We start from the raw sequence: 20,825 nt of genomic DNA, 5'->3' as shown, positions 1-20,825 counted from the left end.
TATGAGTCCAGTGGAGACACAGCCACATAACACACACTCCAGAGCTGTACCTGCATACATGTAACCCGAGTATTCACACTCATTTCCATGCACATGCAAAGTAGATCCACACGTCCATGCAATGTCTGCCCAGACAACTGCGCTGCCAGCTTCATGCACTAGTCCAGGGCCTCTGTCCCCTGAGCTAACCGTGTCCTGCTCTCCCTCTCCTAACAGCCATGCTCAGCACACAGGCACCTTTCTTCTTCCCCACGGCCCCCTTCATCCTCTTTGTCTTCACGGCTTCCACGGTATTTCACCTTCAGCAGAGGCTAGCGAAGATTCAGCCCACATGGGAGTTACAGGCGCTGGAGCCATCAACCAAGGACTCTCCCTCGAGCCCCCAGCGGAGCCCCCAGCCGAAGGGCATCTGGACAATCAATGCCATAGGCCGCCTGGGGAACCAGATGGGGCAGTATGCCACGCTGTACGCCCTGGCCAAGATGAACGGGCGGCCGGCCTTCATCCCGCCCCAGATGCACAGCACGCTGGCCCCCATCTTCAGAATCACCCTCCCCGTCCTGCACGACAGCACGGCCAGCAGGATCCCCTGGCGGAACTACCCCCTGAACGACTGGATGGAGGAGCGGTACCGACACATCCCGGGCGAGTACGTGCGCCTCACTGGCTACCCCTGCTCTTGGACCTTCTACCACCACCTCCGCGCTGAGATCCTCCAGGAGTTCACCCTGCACGACCACGTGCGTGAGGAGGCCCAGAATTTTCTGCGGGGTCTGCAGGTGAATGGGAGCCGGCCGAGCACCTACGTAGGGGTCCACGTGCGCCGGGGGGACTACGTCCACGTTATGCCCAACGTGTGGAAGGGCGTGGTGGCCGACCGGGGCTACCTGCAGCAGGCCCTGGACTGGTTCCGGGCTCGCTACCCCTCCCCCATCTTCGTGGTCACCAGCAACGGCATGGCCTGGTGCCGGGAAAACATTGAGTCCTCCCGCGGGGATGTGGTCTTTGCCGGCAACGGCATTGAGGGCTCACCCGCCAAGGATTTTGCATTGCTCACGCAATGTAATCACACCATCATGACCATTGGAACGTTTGGGATCTGGGCCTCCTACCTCACAGGTGGAGAGACCATCTACCTGGCCAATTATACCCTCCCAGACTCTCCCTTCCTCAAACTCTTTAAGCCAGAGGCAGCCTTCCTGCCAGAGTGGACTGGGATCGCGGCAGACCTGTCCCCACTCCTCAAGCACTGATGTTAGCTGGTCCTCAGCACTCCATTCTCCTTTTCTGGCTCCCCCAAGATCTGTTCTAAGGTATGAGGCGTACATTATTACATGTTCCAGAACACTACCCTCTTGTACCATAATGCTTCAGGCTGCAAGTAACAGAAGTCCCCACTAACTTGTTTAAATAACATGTTCATGTGTCTCACACAACAGGACCAGAGGTGGCACATCTCCAGGGTTAACTTAGCAGCTCAACAAGACCCCAGTTCTGGGACTTCCCTGAGTGGCGCAGTGGTTAGGAGTCCGCCTACCAAGGCAGGGGACATGGGTTCGAGCCCTGGTCCAGGAAGATCCCACATGCTGCTGAAGCAGCTAAGCCAGTGCACTACAACTACTGAGCCTGCGCTCTAGAGCCTGTGAGCCACAACTACTGAGCCTATGTGCCACAACTACTGAAGCTTGCGTGCCTAGGGCCCGTGCTCCGCAACAAGAGAAGCCACCACAATGAGAGGCCCACGCGTGACAGCAAAGAGTAACCTCTGCTCACCGCAACCAGAGAAAGCCTGTGCACAGCAATGAAGACCTAATGCAGCCAAAAATAAATAAATAAAATAAATAATTTTTTAAATAAAAATAAGTAAAAAAAAAAAAAAAAAGACCCCAGTTCTATGCATCATGTTGAGCTGCCATAATCTCTTAAATCAGCTCCCACATGCTCCCTGTGGTCCCAAGAAAGCTGCCACATACTCAGGTGTCACACAGATATCCTTTTCCCAAGGCAGCAAAAAGAGGTTTGTTCTTATCTTAGGTCCCTTCTGAAGAGTGTGGGAAACCTTCCAAATCCTCCAGCAACTGGCCCCATGTCTCATTGACCAGAAGTGTGTCCCATGCCCCTGACCCCTTATAAGGCATGGTGAATGAGACCCTGGGATTGACTTCGCTTCAGATCAATAAATCTTTGCCCCCTGCAGCTGGGGAGTTGACCAGCTTCCTCTGAAGGACATGGTGGCTTGCAGTAAGAAAATTGGGGTGCTCTTACCAAGGAAGAAGGGAAGAATGTCTGTAGGGTGCAAAGCAGGGAAGCCCTGGATTATTGTGCAAGTTAGTCACTACACAAAGGTCCCTGGACAAGGAGGCAAGTGGGGCTTAAATAGAGCCTACAGTCTGCTCTCCAAGCCATGTGTCCCTGGGACTGTGTCCACCCAGAGGGCTCACTTTTTTCTAATGAGTCCACCCAGAGTGGGGACCTTTTGCCCAGTTTTCACAAGAGAACCATATTGGCTGGTAGTTGGTGTGAATCCAAGACCTTGTGCCCCACCTCTGCAACCCTGGCTTCTGGGGACTACGATGATTTTGGTTGAGAACTCAGAGACCAGCAGGGCTCAATTAACTCGACGAGAGTCTATTCATTCTTTTAGTAAATACCTGTAGTGATGAACCTAACAGGATCCCTGCTCTCAAGGACTGTGTTAACAAAACATAGCGGCTTCAAGTGACAGCAATTAATTATTTCCCACCAGTCTGTGGGTCAGCTGGGTGATTCTCTGCTCCAGTGCAACGTTGGCTGAGTGCTTTTATGCAGCTGCATTTAGTGGTGCTCATTTGGAATATCCTGCAAGACAGGGTAGCTTGGACTCCCTCACAACATGGCTTTCAAGTTGTTTGCTGAAACGCTTACTCTTGGAGTCCTCAGTCGTCATCATGTAAGAAGTCCAGCTATCTGAAGTAACCATGCTGTGAGGAGGCCCAAACTCAATGAGAGGCCACAGATTAACAGTCTTAGCTGAGGCCAGCCTCAAGTCATCCCAGCCCACACATCAGACATGTGAGTGTGGAAGCCTCCAGATGATTCCACAGTTGTTCCAGTCAACCTAGCGTTTAGAGTGATCCAGCTGAGGTTCCTGACAACATGTTGCAGAGACAAGCCATATCTGAATTCCTGATTCACAGATTCTGTGAGCACAGCACTCTGATTGTTTTATGCCACTAAGTTTTGGAATAATCTGTTAGGCAGCCATAAATAACTGGATAACAAACTAAATAGATTAGTCTCTGCATTTGCAAAATCTTTCATGACTTTGGCATGAAGTAGGCCAACATGCATATCCTCACCTGACTTGAGATCCCACGTGCAAAGGTCCTGTGGGGGGGCAGGGGGTAGTCTAGTCATACATGAGAGTGAAATGAGACCAGTGTGACTGGAACACATGGAGACAGATATAGGTGGAGAAGTTAGCAGGGTGGGATCATGAAATGCCTTGTCGACCATGATGAGGACTTTGGGTTTTATTCTAAGACCGATGGGAAGCCATCAGAGGGCTTTAATTTAATCAGGGGAGTGATATGATCTGATTTGCTGTGTGGACATATCTGGCTGCTATGTGGAGACAGGGCTGTAAGGGCAAGGATGGAGACAAAGAGACCAGTGAGAAGGCTACTGTAACATTTCCAGCATGCAGAGATGGTGGACCACGGAGGTGATGGTGAAATAGAAGTCTCATTTCAAGGGCCCAACAAAAACTTCTAGTGTCTCTCTGCCACAGTTTGACATTCCTGAAAAAGATAATCTGATTGGCTCAATCGGATTGATATTTGAGTCAGGCATCCACCATGAGTCAATTACCTGAGGTCATGGGGAGCGGGGGGGGGGGTCACCCAATACAAACACGGCCACCATATTTGTAAGGGAGCTGATTCAAGAAAAGGTAATGAAAGAATACCCTAAGAATTGGGAAGATGCTGGGACTTCCCTGGCGGTCCAGTGGTTAAGACTCCATGCTTCCACTGCAGGGGGCATGGGTTCCATCCCTGGTGGGGGAACTAAGATCCCACATGACAAACGGTGTAGCAAAAAAAAAAAAAATGGGAGGAAGCTCCAAAAATGGGTACAAAGGAAGAAAAGGTTTGCCACTCACATTTCAGTGACTGGAGAAAGTCATGTGGTCGTACCCAATTTCAAAGAGGTGTCGACAAAAAATTAATCAGTGGACCTAAGAAAGAAATGGAAAATTTTATTTGGGCCAAATTTGAGGATTATAACCAGGGAAGAGCATCTCAGAAAGCTCTGAGAACTGTTCCACTGGTTAGAAATCAAGGCACAGTTTTATAAGTTCTTTTGAGACAGAGGGCTGTACATCAAATGATGTGTTATTAACAGTTTACATAATCCAGATCTAAGCATCATCCTGGTGGGTCATGTGACGCCTTACGAGATCAAGAAGGAATGTTATCTTTTAAGGAGTTGTCTTATTAGTGCTCGGAGAATGTTGCTGTTTATGACTGAGCAGGGATTCCTGCCCATGGGGGACGGGGAGTGTGTCAATGGGTAATGCAGACACACAATGCACAGTGCGGGGAGAGGAGAGGCCAAAGGGCAGAGAAGAATCTTCATGTTTAAATTTTTCTCATCTTGCCATAATACATGAATTTTATTTCACAGAGGGCAAGCAAGAGCAACCTGCCCACATGCCCCAGATTTATGCATGGCTCTAACGACTACCACACATCCCCCTTGCAGGCCTCTTCAGTCTCTCTGGGTGGTTCTCTTAGGGCCTCTTTCTTGTGGCTTGGTACCCATGGAATGGGATGCCACAGTACTTACTAGGCTAATAGGTTTCTCAGTAACTCTATTTAAGGATTCCCCTTTCAAATTTCCAGCCTTTTGTTTGTTTGTTTGTTTGTTTTTGTTTTTTTGCGGTACGCGGGCCTCTCACTGCTGTGGCCTCTCCCGTTGCGGAGCACAGGCTCCAGACGCGCAGGCTCAGAGGCCAAGGCTCACGGGCCCAGCCGCTCCGCGGCATGTGGGATCCTCCCGGACCGGGGCACGAACCCACGTCCCCTGCATTGGCAGGCGGACTCTCAACCACTGAGCCACCAGGGAAGCCCGACTCTCACATTTTTATTTTGGGGCCAGAAACATCACTTTAGACCCCCCCCAAAAAAGTTTAATAATAGAATAACTTTAAAACTTCCAAAAGTAGAGAGTGCTGAGCAGGGCAGGCTCTACCAGATGTTAAAAACTAATGTCACACCTCAACAAATAAAACAGTGTGATCCCAGTGCATGGAAAACAGACGAAAGGAACTGCCTAGAAAGGTCAGAAATGGACAGCAATTAATTTGGGAATTTAATGTATGTTGAGGGTAACATTACAAATTAATGATTAAAAGATAAATTCTTAACCATCTGGGGGATAAACTCTTGAGCCATCCAAAGGGAAAAAACCAAGCTTTTAAAAAGAAAACTAAAAGAAATTTAAAACTTAAAAATTAAATTATAGGGCTTCCCTGGTGGCGCAGCGGTTGAGAGTCCGCCTGCTGATGCAGGGGACATGGGTTCATGCCCTGGTCCGGGAAGATCCCACATGCTGCGGAGCGGCTGGGCCCGTGAGCCATGGCCGCTGAGCCCGCGCGTCCGGAGCCTGTGCTCCGCAATGGGAGAGGCCACAACAGTGAGAGGCCCGCGTACCGCAAAAAAAAAAAAAAAAATTAAATTATAAAATGTAAAAAGATCATGTGTCATTTTTTGTTTACATATACGACCGTACAAATTTTGGAACTTGCTGTTCTTTTTATTTTTACTTATTTATCTATGTATGTATTTTTTGTGGTACGCGGGCCTCTCACTGTTGTGGCCTCTCCCGTTGCGGAGCACAGGCTCTGGACGCGCAGGCTCAGCGGCCATGGCTCACGGGCCCAGCCGCTCCACGGCATGTGGGATCTTCCCAGACCCGGGCACGAACCCGTGTCCCCTGCATCGGCAGGCAGACTCTCAACCACTGTGCCACCAGGGAAGCCCTTGCTGTTCTTTTTAAATCTGCTTTGTGTAGTAAGCATCTTTCCAATCTCTTTTGGTAGTTGCAAAAGATTCTATTGTATTCATCAACTATGGCACATCCATACTCCACCTGAAGGTTTTTAGGGCGTTTGTTATTTTTTGCTATTACGAATAATGCTGGGGAGAATATCCTTGTCATTTGCCATTTTTGGCTATAGTGTGGGAAATCTTTATGCGTGCATACTAATATTTCTTTTAAAGGATATATTATTAGAATTGAAATTTCTGGGTCATGAAGTGTGCATTTAAAATCAACTATGCTGTATAACTTGTGAAAAAATTTATATTCTGTCGTCTAAGCCCATTCTCCCACAGTCTTGCCAAAGTTGGATATTACCATCTTTTAAAATTATCTCCGATTTCTTTGGGGGAAAATGGCACCATTTTCAATTACATTTCTCTTTGAATGAGGTCTCTTTTAGTATTTTTATCACTTCTCCTGAGCTTTGAAGTCAGTCTGCTAAGCGAGATTCTGGGATTCTAAAACTCAGTAGGCCAAAGTGAATTGAGTGATTCTTCACTTTGCTCTTCTTGAAGATATTTCTCTTTTGCATGTTTTCTTTTTTTTTTTTTTTTTTTTTTTTTGCTGTACGCGGGCCTCTCACTGCTGTGGCCTCTCCCGTTGCGGAGCACAGGCTCCGGACACACAGGCCCCGCGGCCATGGCTCGCGGGCCCAGCTGCTCCGCGGCATGTGGGATCCTCCGGGATCGGGGCACGAACCCGTGTCCCCTGCATCGGCAGGCGGACTCTCAACCACTGCGCCACCAGGGAGGCCCTGCATGTTTTCTTAAAAGCCACAGCAAGCCTTCTGCAACAACCCAACCCTGAAACTTATTTTTAATTCTTCCCTTTTCTTTATTTGCCTCTGTTCATTACGAAGTCCTGATTATTTTTTTAAATTCTAATATCATACATGTGAAACATTCATAAAATGCACAGTTTAAAGAATAACAGGGCTTCCCTGGTGGTGCAGTGGTTAAGAATCTGCCTGCCAATGCAGGGGACATGGGTTCAAGCCCTGGTCCAGGAAGATCCCACATGCCGCAGAGCAACTAAGCCCATGCACCACAACTACTGAGCCTGCGCTCTAGAGCCCAGGCACCACAACTACTGAAGCCCGCGTGCCTAGAGCCCGTGCTCTGCAAAAAAGAGAAGCCACCGCAATGAGAAGCCCGCGCACCGCAACAGAGAGTAGCCCCCGCTTGCCGCAACTAGAGAAAGGCCGTGCAACGAAGACCCAATGCAGCCAAAAATAAATAAATCAATAAATTTATTTTTTTAAAAAAAGAATAACAGGGCAGGGACTTCCCTGGTAGTCCAGGACGTAACACTCCGTGCTCCCAATGCAGGGCACCTGGGTTCGATCCCTGGTTGGGGAACTAGATCCCACATGCATGCTGCAACTAAGAGTTCACATGCTGCAACGAATATCCTGCGTGCCACAACTAAGACCCGGTGCAGCCTAAATAAATAAATAAGTAAATAAAAAGAATAACAGCAGAAACTCCTATCCAGATTAAGACCTGGTGTGTCGGTGGACCCCAAGACGGCTCTCGGATTCAATGATCTGCTGGAAGGACTCACAGGAAAGTCGTTATACTCATGTTTGTGTTTTAATACAGTGAAAAGATACAGATTAAAATCAGCAAAGGCAAAATGTGCACAGGGTAGAGTTCAGGAGAGACCAGGTGGAAGCTTCCAGTTGTCTCTACCAGTGGAGTCATATGAACAGCACTTAAGTCTCCCGGCAACAATGTGTGACAACACATACCAAGTACTGCCAACCAGAGAAGCTCCCAAGAGCCTTGGTGCCCAGGATTTTTACTGTGGGTTGGTCATGTAGGAATGGCTGGATGCCCATGTGACTGACCTCAGCTACTCAGTCTCCAGTACCTCCAGAAGTTAAGCTGATACCATGTGGTCCAAGGCTCCAAGTAAACAAAGACACTCTTAGCAGGTAGGACAAGCCAAGAGCTTAGAGGTTATGTCCCAGGAGCTGATCATTGGTCAGTCCTCTCTTTGGAATGTGCAGGGTTTAAGCACCCCCAAGACTGTTGAGTTAACCCTTTACTGCACACCTGGGATGCTGTCAGGATACAGAAACACCCAGAAAGCCTCTCTCCCTCCACTGCAGTTAATGGTGATTCTCACTTTTGTTGGAATATTTCTATCTTTCTTTATCCTTTTACCAACTCTGGATGTGTCTGTAAACACAATAATTTTGTTCTGCTTGGTCTTTATTTCCCAGCTTTAGTGAATACAATTTATATACAATAATATCTACCCATTTGATAGCAGCATTATTCATAATAGCCAAAAAGGGGAAACAACCCAAATGTCCATCACCTGCTGAAGGGATGAACAAAATATGGTGGATCCATAAAATGGCATATCATTCAGCCATAAAAATGAGTGAAATACGGTAACCGAAAGTGGGGGTCTGGCTGCTCACCGCTCAAAAGCTAATAAAGAGGCAAAGTTGGTGGAAAAGAAAGTTTGCCTTATTTTGGATGCTGGCAACTGGGGTGGGGGTGAGGGTGGAATTCTGTCCAAAGGCCAACTCGCCCCCCTTGACAATCAGTGGGAAAGAGCTTTTATAGACAGAGGGAGGGGGCTCCATGCAGAAATAGCAGTCAGCTCTGACAGTCGTCTTGAAATTGGTCATTGGTGGTCTGATTAGCATCATCTTGACTATTTTAAGTACAGTTAATCTTCAGTTCCAGGGTCAGTTTGTTCCCATTTCCTTGAGGCCAATTCTCAGAATTATGGCAGCTTATGTCATGGCTACACTCTGGTCATCATGTAGTTAACTTCTTCCACCTGGTGGGGATTTCAGTATCTACAAGATGGATCACAGGACATGAATCCGAATATTATCTATAGCCCTTGAAGAGGAATTAAAGGTCCTTGACTTTGCTTAGTGACTAACCTATTATTGTTTTGTCCTGTTTGACTGCTTTTTTTGCTTCTGCAACTTCTCACTTCTCTGATTAAATTTATTCTTTGGCTAAAGGTTTTCCACAGACAAAAGGCAGGCAGAGGACATGGCGGGGAAGGACCATAGGGTCCTGCTCCATTTTAATACTGTACATGCTAAAACACGGGTGAAGCTTGGAAACATTATGCCGAGTGAAAGAAGCTGAACACAATGGACCACATATGATTCCATTCATATGACATATCCAGAACAGGCAAATCCACAGAGACAAAAAGTAGATTAGTGTTTGCCTAGTGGGAGGAGCAGAGGTTTGGGAGGAAATGGGCAGTGACTGCTAATGGGTATAGATGGGGTTTCTTTTTGTGGTGATGAAAATGCTCTGATATTGATTGTACTGCTGGATGGGCCACTCTGTGAATATACTGAAAGGAACCACTGAACTGCTTCTGTTACTGAACCTAGCTTGGGTCTGCCTGCCCACATGGAGTAAAGACAATCTACTGACACCGGGTTGTGGTGAAGGAAAGTGCAGTGTTTATTGCAGGGCACCAAGCAAGGAGTCCAGGCAGCTAATGCTTAAAAGACTCGATGGATTTCAGGGAAAGTTTGTTTTTGTTTTTGTTTTTGTGGTACGCGGGCCTCTCACTGCTGTGTCCTCTCCCGTTGCGGAGCACAGGCTCTGGACGCGTAGGCTCAGCGGCCATGGCTCACGGGCCCAGCCGCTCCGCAGCATGTGGGATCTTCCCAGACCAGGGCACGAACCCATGTCCCCTGCATCGGCAGGTGGACTCTCAACCACTGTGCCACCAGGGAAGCCCAGGGAAAGGCTTTTAAAGACAGGGTAAGGGAGAGGGGTTGTAGGGTGCGTGATCAGCTCTTGGACATTCTCCTGATTGGTTGGTAGTGAGGTAATTGGGAGTCAACATCATCAACCTTCTAGTTCCAACCAGTCTGGGGTCTACATTCTTGTGGGTAGCATATAATTAACTTCTTCCACCTGGTGGGGGTTTCAGTATCTGCAAAACAGCTCAAAGGATATGACTCAGAATATTATCTATAACCCTTGAGGAGGAACTAAAGGTCCTTGACTTTGTTTAATGGCTAAACTATTATTATTTTGTCTTGCTAGACTGTTTTTCCTTTGCTTCTGCATATCTCACCTCTCTGATAAAATTTATCCTTTGTAACTCGGGGAAGGCCTAGGAGGCTAAAGTTCTTCTACAGACAAGAGGTATGTGGAGGACACAGGGGGACCTGTCCCGGGAAGGCCCCATAGGGTCCTGCTTGGTTACACCTCCTGGTCACTTTAGTTTTGCCTTTTCTAGAATCATAAAGAATCATTCCATGTTTAGTGTTTTGTGTTTGACTTCTTTCACTTAGCCTCATGTTTCTGAGATTCATTCATATCCTTGCAGGTATCAACCATTCGCCACCTTTTCACTGCTGAGTAGTATTGCACTGTGTGGGTGTCCCATGGGGTGCTTATCTGTTCACCATCTGATGGACATTTGGGCTCTCCCCAGTTTAGAGCTATAATGAATGATGCTGTTATCAACATTTGTGTACAAGTCTTTATGCAAACATGTTTTCACTTCTCTTGGGAAAATACCTAGGAACCAGGTCATTTATGAGGTCAGAGAGGGGAAGTGACTTGTCTAGGATCCCCAGAGAGGGAGGGGCTGGGTTCAAAGTTTGAATGAAGGTTTGGCACTGAAGCAGTTTGCCCAAGGGAAGGAGAGAGGCTGTCTTCTAGAGAATAAACGTTCACAATTCCCATTTCCCTCTTTTCCTCCCAGTTCAGCCATCTAATCCCACCCCCACCTGCCCTGGCTCTGAGGTCTTCGTCACCAGGCTGTCTGAGGTATGGGGGTCCCCATCATCCACCATCAGGGATAAACAAGATTTGAGAGAAACAAGAGGTAACAGTGGACAGACTGAAAATGAGAAAGCTGGACAACACCAAGGGCAGGGCAACCCTCGTGCACATGCGGTGGTCACGTGCGGGGACACAGCCATTTGGCAGAGGAGTGGGAATCAAATCAATTCTGTGGGGCGGTGACAGTCACTGACCCTTAATGAGCACTTACTATACGCCAGGCATTGTTCTAAGCACCTTACCCAGGTTAACTAATTTATTCCTCACACCACCCCCACAAAGTACTATTGCCCTTGTTCCCATTATAGGAATGAAGAAACTGAGGCACAGAGAGATTAAATGGCTTGCCCTAGGCCAGGCAGCTAGTGGTGGAGAGATAAGTCCACACAGGTGAATCTGGCCCCAAAGATGACCCTCAACCACCATGGCACCTGCTTCTGTGTCAAGCTCTCCTGGGTGTGTTTCCCAGAGAAATTCTCCCACAGGTCCCTAAGAGGCTGTGCTTGATGACGACGAGGATCTCAGGTGGTTGGTGGAGTTGGGAGCTGGGGGATGGTCATCTCTGGTGAAGCAGAAAGAAAAAATAAGGTGGACGATGGGAATTCCCTGGCGGTCCAGTGGTTAGGACCCCATGCTTTCATTGCTGAGGGCCCAGGTTCGATCCCTGGTTGGGGAACTAAGATCCCATAAACTGCGAGGCCAAATAATAATGATAATAATAATAATAATAATAATAATAATACAATAGAGGTAAAAGGCAGAATAGAAGTCAGTGATTGGAAGCAGCCAGTTAGCTATGTGGTAACAGAGAAAGGAGGGAGAAAGAGAGATACGAAGGGAGGGAGGGAGAAATGGGGTTGGGGGGGAGAGAAGAAGAAGAAGAAGAGGAGGAGGGGGAGGGAGAAGGGGGAGAAAAGCAAAATATACTCTTCTCCCGTCTCCCCAGTGAATATGAATGCGTCTTTCTGGGGAACGTCTCTATAAAATAAATGGGTAATTTGTCAAATATATTCTTGGTGTTTTTCATGCTTCCACTGAGATCGTGGGATGGCAGCATGGTAGGGGAGGGGTCCCCATCTGACTTCATCCTCCCCCCAGCTCCCCCATAGGTCCAGCCCTCATTTTTCCCCACCCCCTTGGGGGAGGCCCAGTCCTTGCCTCAGGGGCAGGAGGAAGTAGCTGACATGTCTGGAAAAGGGCTGAGGGACAGGCCATGGAGAATGCAGGACCCAAGCCCGTCCCTCAGACTCTGGACTCAAACCTGCACACTCCTCGCAATCCTGGGTCTGTCTTTCAAATCTCCACCTTCCAGAGAATTCCTTAGCCACCCCTAGCCCTGACTCTCTTTGAGACTGCACACAGGGCCCACAGGCTCTCAGCTCAAGGCCGCCCTCCTCTGGACACAGGAGAGATGGGAACAGACTGATATAGGGGTATAGGCACAGAAGTGTCAGAAGGGAAATAGAGACACAGGAAGACCTGCCAGACCCCTTCGGATCTTTCCAGGGCTGACTGTACCCTTTTCCCACCAATTTTCATCCTGATGTGAAGGGTCCTGCAGGACTCAGCCGCCACCCACCTCTTCAGCCCTGAATTCTGCCACAGCACCAACACCCACCTTTTATTCCAGGAACCCTGACCTCACAAGTTTCCCCAGGTGGCAGCGCCCTTCACACCTTCAAGCCTTTGCATGTTCTTCTCCCTCTACAAGGACGCTGTCTTCCAAGAGCTTCCTCTGACCAGCTCCTCTTCACCCTTTGAGTCCTGGCAAAAATATTTTCTCTGACCTCCCTGTCCCATTCCCCTGCAGCTTCTGGTCACTTTCTAGGAGTCATGCCCCTCCTATTCCTTGTACCATTGCCATGAAAATACCTATCACCCTGCCTTGGGACTCTCTTTGCAAATGTCTGAGCTTCACCAGAGCAGAGATTGAGGTTCTTTGATTTTTCAACCCTGAGGGCACAGGCTGTAGACATATTAATCTGATTTAAAACCCTACTCCAGGGGCTTCCCTGGTGGCGCAGTGGTTGAGAGTCCGCCTGCCGATGCAGGGGACGCGGGTTCGTGCCCCGGTTCGGGAAGATCCCACATGCCGCGGAACGGCTGGGCCCGTGAGCCATGGCCGCTGAGCCTGCGTGTCCGGAGCCTGTGCTCCGCAACCGGAGAGGCCACAGCAGTGAGAGGCCCGCGTACCGCCAAAAAAAAAAAAAAAAAACCCTACTCCAACACCTCCTGTCTGTGTGGCACTGAGCAGGTCGCTCCCCTTCTCTGATCTTTAATTAATTCATCTGGAAAGTAAGGAGGACAAATTCTACCTGATTGGTTTGGAAGACATCAAAGATTCCCTCTGCCTCATGGTAACGAGCATTTGTTCCCTTCCATTTTTATCTTGGATCTTCAATGTTCACCAGAGTTTACACACTTCGAGGCACTAGAATTGTCGACCAGCAGCTAATAATGGTGATTAATGTTTATCATCACATGTCATATGCCAGGTCCAGTTCATGGACATTCTCAGTGAACTCTCTCAGCCACACTGGGCTGTAGGTACAAATAAGGAAACTGACATGACAGCAAGCCAGGGGAAGTCACTAGTTCTAGGTCCTGTAACACATAACTAATCCACTGTACATTCCCACCTATAGTGGGCACTGTTGGCAGCCTGCCCAGGTCCCCTCAGATTCCTCTTACCAGTTCTGTGCACCCAACACCCGGCTTCTGTGTGCTTTATGCATTAACCATGGCTTTTTATTTCTGTATTTCTGGTGCTTTGACATCTGGGGCCTTGCTGACATTGGAGGGACTGCCCCTCCCAGGGCTAGCCAATTTCTAGAGGTAATAAAGGACTGACATGTAAGTATGCCTTTCATATGCAAAGCAACCAACCCAGAGCCCATACCCCCAACCACTTCCTTTATGGCATTCTATACTTCAGGCCACTATTCATCAGCCTAATCACCCCAGGGCCAAGTTCCAGGCAACTGGGGACAAAGCTTATACCCCAGAGCCTGCTGAAATTATTCAAACTAGACAATTCTAAGCTTACTCTGCTTCATCTGTTCCTTCCCAAGGAAACCACAGTAAAGACTCTTGTCCAAGTTTCTCCTCTTCCCCTCTAACTCCTGACTGACCCTGGTGCCCTGCATAGCTTGGCATGCCCCCTTCCTTTGGGATCTGTGAAAATAACAAACTATCTTTTCAGTGGCAATTGTCTACCGATCTATTGGCCTTACCATACCTGAATGATAATAAACCTATATTTTAAAACAGTTTGCTGCTAAGGGCTTACCCTGCAACCTTGTTCCCAGGACTGCCCTTGAGCTTGAGGTGCCTGGAGTTTATATCCTGCCCCCTTCTTGTGACCTGTGGCCCATGACTGCCTAGAGGGATGTAGTGGCAGGTCTCCAAAGACAGTGCCCCATGACCATGCCCCCTGATATTCATACATTTGTGTAGTCTTCTCCCATATTCAGCCTGGGCTACCTTGACTTGCACTAACCAATAAAATGTGGTGGAAGTGACGTTGTGCCAGTTCCAAGCTTAGTCTTTAAGAGACTGGAAGTTTTTGCTTCCTCCCCTAGGAATGCTCACTTTGGGGGGCCCTGAGCTACCATGTGAGGGGCCCAGCTACCTATTGGAGAAAGGAACCACATGGAGAGGGAGAGCACTGAGACCACACCCAGAATGAGAGAAGTCCAGATATCCCACAGCCCAGTAGGGTCAAGCCTACTAGCCATCCCTGCCAAGGTGCCAGATGCACCTGAGTGTGCCATCTTGGATGTTCCAGTCCAGTTGGGCCCTAAGATGACTGCAGCTTTAGTTGACATTATATGGTGCCTCACTGAGCCCAGTCAATCCATGGAATTGTGAACAATCACAGACAGTAATTAAGACTCTAAATTTTGGGGTGGTTTGTTATTCAGCAGTAATAAACCCAAACAGGGATCTCCCTTTGCCTCAAAGGCCCAGGTCCCTTTGCCTCAAGGTGGGAAAGACCCTACCACTTAATTTATCCTGCAGAGCTCCCCATGGGATCAGGCTGATGCTGGGACTTCACCTGAAATCACATTCTAGCTAGTCTTCTTCCCCATCGCTGTCCTGTTTCATCTATTCCTTCATTGGTTTCTCCTAGGAGCATTTCTTTCCTAAGTCATGGATACACAAATCTTGTCTCAGACTCTGCTTCCGAGAGAATCTGACCTCAGACGTGACACATCTGATTTTTCTCATCTCCAATCAGAAGCCAAGGGTCTGGCAGACTATTCTCTCTCCCTACTCTTCCCTGTCCCTCTCCTGCATCCAAAAAACACAGACCACCTTCCAGACTCCCCAGCAACAGGCATCCATCTAGTCAGTGGGATGGGGGGATGAAAGTGGGAAGAAAAACATCCATGAGGTCTCTGAGGGAAGCAGCAAGCAGCTTGTTTTGCCCTGGTCAGCAGCAAATGAAACCTCTTTGCCCCCAACCACACAACCATGGAGGGGATCATATGGAGGTCAGGCGGAAGCCAGGAGGTTGGCATGTCAGCAGCAGTGCAGGGGCCAGCTGGGCATGAGCGTTGTCTCTGATTTTGTCTGTGGTGGGAGGGATTCTGCTGGTTGTTCCAACCCCTCCCTCAGGGAGTCTATCTCTGTGGCCTCTCCATCCCCACCAGTTCACAGTCCCTGGAAACCCCACAATCCATCACCATGGATCCTCCAGCAGGTCCCACAGCCTGGTGCCACTGGAATCAGATAAGTCAGCAGAGAAAATGCTGGGGGCTGGGGGGCCACAGCCCAGTGGGGGACCCCCACTCAGAGCCTCCAGCCAATCCAAGGAGTCGGTGGGGCCCCTGGGAGAGGGGGACGGGGAGTTCGTGGGGGATGGGAGCGAGGAAGAGAAGACAGATGAGAGGCCTTCAGAGTCCGGGGAGGGGGACAGCAAGTCGAAGGAGCCGGGGAAGTCCAGGGGGATGGGGGGCAGCATGTCTGTAGGGGGAGGAATGAAGTGTGAGCTTAGGAAGGCAGGGATCCGGACCCCAGCACCCTATTCGTCTTTTCCAGGAGTCTAGGTCCCCAGCGCACTCCTCCGTAGGACTCAGGAGTCCAGACACCAACCTATTCCTCCCGCGAACCCAGAAGCCCAGAACCTCGGCCCCCTTTCCCCGCAAATCTAGGACTTCGGCTCTTACCCTCAGGCTCCACCTGATCCTCCAGGATGTCATTGATGCCCCGGTTCGGAAGCAACTGTGGACGGGCAGAACTGGCGTGAACCTGGGACTCCAGCCTGATCCTGACTGAGACCCTAGGCCCGCTCCCTCTCACCTGCGCTCTGCGGATCGCTTCCTGCAGCTCCTCCTCCAGTGTCAGGGCTGTCGAGGCTGCTGCTGAAGAAGGGATCGGCACTGGAGCTGGAGCTGGAGCTGGAGCTGGAGCTGGAGGCTGAGCCGTCGATGCAGCCGGAGCCGGAGCAGGAGCCGGAGCCGTCACAAGGGTTTCCGCGGCACGTGGAGGGGGCAGCGAGTGAGATGTTGGACTCGGCTTCAACTAGAACGGCGAAAAGGGCGAGTTCCTATAAGCCGTGCCCACTGGGAGCAACACCAACCACTCGCTACCTGTGGCTCCACCTCCTGGTCCCGGCCCGGGCCTTCACTCATCCATGCCTCCCTTCGGCCTCGCCCCCTATTCTTTCATTGGCTTCCCTTCCCTTAAGATCCTCCCCCTTCGCTCTTAACCGCGCCCCACACACTTTATTGGCTATTCTTTTCTCGACTTCCCGCCCCGTCCCGCTTTGTCTTCTCCTCATTGGTCCACGCGCGTAGTCCCGCTCTCACCGAGCCCGGCCTCCCAGCGGCTCCCAAAGCCTTGCGCCTGAAGCGAGGCCAGGGAGCACCCGCCTGACAGTCCTCGCGCCGCGGCTTCGGCCGGTCGCGGGGCGGGGCGCCGCCGCGCATGCGCTCCAGGAGCATCGACTTGGTCCCAGACACTGGCAGGCCCCGCAGGCGCAGCTGCTGCCGGAGCTCTGAGACCTAGGGAGGGAGGCGGAGAGAAGCCGTGCTAGGCGGGCTCCGGGGCGCAGGTGGCGGGGGGGCGGGGGGGGGTCGGAGCTGGACATTTGGAAACCGAGAGAGGAGGGACTGGGGACCCTAGGTCCTGGATCTCCAATGGAGCAGAGGCTGCAAGGTTAGACTTCTCGGTCCCCGCTGAGCGAGAGGGCCAGCCTGGGAAGCTACTCCCCAAACTCACCGTCAGCTCCTCCAGTTTGAGAGTCTGAAGTTCCAACTTGTGTGGAGAGGGCGAGGGGCTGGGGACTCCTGGTGGGGAGGGAGTGAGGGGACTGAGCTTCATCCTGGCGAGAGTTGTGAGGGGAAAACAGGTTAGAAGGAGCAGAGAGAAAAGGCATTCTGGAGTCCTCAAAGACAGGGGCTCCTGAAGATGCAGGGAAGCAAGGGACCTGAGTTCTGAAGCTCCGAGAGAACAGAGGAGGCTAACTCGGGTGCCTGAGAGAAGAGGGACCGCGGCAGGGGGCGGGGGTGGGGAGGAGGTGGCTCAGGCTCTCGGGGATGAGGTCAGGATTTCTGGGAACTGAAGGGAGAGGGGCCGGGGATTTGGACTCTTGTCCTGGGGGAGAAGGGAGCTGGGGGCCTGAACTTCCCAGAGAACAAAAACAGGGTCATACCTAGGAGGTGGCTGCTGTGAGTTTGTCCATTCCCATGGAGGTGGTCCAGGGGGACCCAAGGCCGACCCTTCAGCCTGGGGGTCTGCCCTGGACCCTTGTCTCGGCTCTGGGGGCATGTATTGGTGGTATGTCAAGTTCTTCTTGGGCTTGGGCTCCCTCCAATGTTGGGAGATCTTGGGAGACTCCTGAAAAAGCAGGTATGATGTCAACCGCTTCTGCTCCATTCCCACTTTCCTGCCCCAGAGCCCCGTGAAAAGTATGGGGTCGGCTTGTCCCCATCAGAGAGGTGCAAAATGGGCAGCAGTAAGGAGGACCAAGGCTAGACTCTCAGGGGGACTTTCTCTTCACTCTGGTCGAGACTCACCTTCTTCAGGGACCGCCAAGGGCAGTGTTTTGGCTCAGGGAGAAGGACCCCAGGGCTGAAGAGGAAAGGCGCTGGGCTCGAGGGTGAGGCTGGGGCCGGAGCCAGAGCCGGGTCTGCGGCTGAGATCCATGGATCTGGATCCAAGAATGGAGAGGCAGCAAAGGACCCTGAGAGGGCTGCAGGCAGCAAGCCAGGCAGGGAGAAACAAGGCCGCATGGGAAGGAGAACCCTGGAGGCCCCAGCCCCCGGGTGCAAGAGGACAGAGCCAGGGAGTGAAACCCAAGTGGCAGGAGCTGGTTGTCTGGACTCCTGGATCTAAGGGCAGAAGTGCTAGGGACCCAGACTTTTACATTCTCAAGAAAGGCAGGAATCTCATCCTCAGTCACCAAGGGGTGTGGTAGCTGAGGATCACAGATTCCTGGGGTTTTGCTGGGACAAGGGTGGGACCAGCACTCCTGGTTCTTGGGGAGAGAGAGAAGCTGAAATCCACATCCTGAGATTTGTATGTGTGCCAAGTGTGGGGTGTGGGATGCCTGTCTTCTCCAAACAAACAGGATCTGGATTCATGCATTTCATTGGAGTGGGAAAAGCCCAAGAGCAGGAAGAAAAGCTCCTAGGGGTGGGGCAGCCAGGGATCTTTACTCCTGGGTCCTGGGGAAGGGCAGGATGGGATTGCAATGTACCCTGGGGCATAGGGACTGAGGCTGGGGAACCGAAGCAAGATGTGTGGCAGCTGCACTCCAGGGTGCCCCAAGGGAGTGGGGCCGCCATCCCCTCCCTTTCAGGGCCCACACTTACTCGTGTCCTGATAGCGTCTGTGGATCCGAAGCTGGAGGACTGTGGAGGGAGGTGGGAGGAGAAAGGCGGGAAGGGAGTGTCCAAGAGCCTGGCCTGGCAGGCGAGTGTGAGCTGCAGTTGTTGGCGGGACACGTGTGCCCAGCCCCCTTACACACCCCGTGCAGGCGGGTGGGCGGGCAGCCTGCTCCCTTCCCGGGCCTCCTGCTTGTTCCCTGCCAGCACAGCGCCGAAGGCCAGAGCCATTCTAGGGCCAGGAGCCAGACAGTGGTGCAGGCAGAAGGCAGCCCTGCCCCCAACTCCTCCACCTGCCCCCTTCGTCAGCCGATGCCCACCCCATCCTCCGCCCAATCACCATCTTAGCGTTTGTACCTCGCCCCTTTCATCCCCGCACCCCGTTTTGCACACGCCCACTCCCTTCTGCACTACCTCTGGGCCTCCCCTCAGTCGCCCCCTTCGCACACCCACCTTCAAACACGCATTTCCCTGGGCTCTATTTTTGCATCTACAGCACTTTTGTGCACTGGTACCCTTTGCCACTCTTCATCCTAGGTTCACTGTCTCGGCACACACCCAGCCACGTTAATGCATTCAGAATTTGGCCCCCAGTTGTGGAGCAAGGATCTCTCTTTGCACATTTCTTTGTACACGTGCACTCTTTTGCACACTCCTTGCTCTTTGGTTACTGGTGTCTTCGCACCCACCCAACCACAGAAGCAGACTCATTTGCACACTCAGGTACGCTCTGTCTACTCAGGACTTTACCCCCAGGTGTACCCACTTGCACACTTTTCACCTGCGCTGGGACCTGAAATGTAACCTTTGACGCTTTCAAGGCCTGAGAGCTCATTGTCCCCTTGCCCACAGTTCCACACTGGGCGCTCCTCCGATTTGCACAGGTGTCAATTTAAGCCCCTGTTCCTTGGCAGTACCTGGTCCTCTGTACGCCCACCCCTAGCCGCCCATTCCCCACTATTCACGTGAGCATTGCACCAGCCATTTGCACCCTCACTGTCAACCACAACTCCACCCCTTTGCTGGGGCCTCCTTTACATAAATAATCTCTTGCACAGAAAACACATGCCTTTGGCATGTGTCACCACCACCCCCCCATGTCACCCCGCCGTGCGGACTCCCAGACTTATATTCCCAGCATTGGGAGGGTCCCTTCCCTACGTGTACAGAGAGAAGACTCTCACCAGATCGGAACTTGGAGCGAATGATTTGGGAGCGCTGGGAGGAAGCCGCCAGGGTCATTGCCAAGGCTGGGATGGGGACCTGGACTGGCGGGGACAGCAGGGCCCCCACAGGAGGCAGGGTCAGAGTGGAGGTCAGGAGGCGTCCCTTGCATGTGAACGCAGCAGGGAAAGGGCCTGAGGAACTTAGAGATGGGAGCGGCCTTGGGCCATAACTTCTGGATCCTGGGGGAGGAGGCGGCTGGGAGCGCAGACTCCTGGGTGTGAGGGAGGACGCATTTAGGGCTCTGTCCTGAGATGCGTGGGAGGCCACAGTGCTCCTGAGGTCTGGGGGAGGAAGGGCCTCAGATCTGGGACTCCTGAGTCCTAAGAAGGAGGGCACTGGTGGCCTGGACCCCGGGTCTATGAAAGGAGAGGGAGGAAAAGGGGGTGAAGGGAAGGAACTCAATACTCTAAGGGGCCTAGAATCCAACAGCCTTGGTCAAGAGGGTAAAGGGGACCCGATAGGTCCCTGGGGAATGGAAGGGTCTCTGCCACCTGCATTTGAGAAGGGCGTGGGTGGGTGTCAGCCGCCACGGTCTGTGGGGAAGGGACTAGGATCAGAGAGGTGACAGAAGAGTTAAGGCGGATTCCCCTCCCACCCCCCACCCCAGGGGCTTCTCACCAGGTGGGCTCGGCTCAGCTGTGCTCTGGAGCGGGTTGAGTCCCGCAGTCAAGGCCGGAGGCGGCAGGTTCCGCCCTACCAGCCTGGGACCGCCTCGTGCCCCCCTTTGGGGGCGTGTCGGGAGCGATGGAGAGGGGCGGGGGGAGACAGGAGCCCCTCCTGGCATCCTGAGAAGGGGCGGGAGCACGGACTGGGAGGGCCTGGGGCGGGGCGGAAGTCGGGGTTCCCGGCTCGCTCCTCCTCCACGTCCTGGGGCTGCGGGGTCGAAAGG

At 51.7% G+C, this 20,825-nt stretch overlaps 2 protein-coding genes across 10 annotated transcripts; one reads left to right on the top strand and one right to left on the bottom strand.

Moving 5' to 3' along the window:
• Positions 1-218: 218 nt before the first annotated feature.
• Positions 219-1,253, top strand: FUT2 (fucosyltransferase 2). Its single transcript, XM_060084160.1, has one exon. It carries the CDS (start codon positions 219-221, stop codon positions 1,251-1,253), a length of 1,035 nt encoding a protein of 344 aa, XP_059940143.1.
• Positions 1,254-15,278: 14,025 nt separating this feature from the next.
• MAMSTR (MEF2 activating motif and SAP domain containing transcriptional regulator) lies at positions 15,279-20,671 on the bottom strand. Of its 9 annotated transcripts, none has more exons than XM_060083553.1 (10): positions 20,555-20,671; positions 19,894-20,292; positions 18,698-18,790; positions 17,900-18,075; positions 17,536-17,720; positions 17,103-17,205; positions 16,691-16,885; positions 16,182-16,403; positions 16,049-16,103; positions 15,279-15,845 (listed from the first exon to the last, which is right to left on the bottom strand). In XM_060083553.1, the coding sequence occupies exons 2-10, from the start codon at positions 19,949-19,951 to the stop codon at positions 15,562-15,564; spliced, it is 1,371 nt and encodes a 456-aa protein (XP_059939536.1). In that variant the 5' UTR covers positions 19,952-20,292; positions 20,555-20,671; the 3' UTR covers positions 15,279-15,561. The 9 variants fall into 9 exon arrangements, with proteins under 9 accessions (XP_059939536.1, XP_059939537.1, XP_059939538.1 ...); XM_060083554.1 differs by having other exon boundaries at positions 19,894-20,217; XM_060083555.1 differs by having other exon boundaries at positions 19,894-20,147.
• Between the last annotated feature and the right edge of the window lie 154 nt (positions 20,672-20,825).

Source organism: Mesoplodon densirostris, chromosome 19, assembly GCF_025265405.1.
Source record: "Mesoplodon densirostris isolate mMesDen1 chromosome 19, mMesDen1 primary haplotype, whole genome shotgun sequence".
Taxonomy (NCBI): Eukaryota; Metazoa; Chordata; class Mammalia; order Artiodactyla; family Ziphiidae; genus Mesoplodon; species Mesoplodon densirostris.
This window is presented reverse-complemented; position numbering and strand designations above follow the sequence as displayed.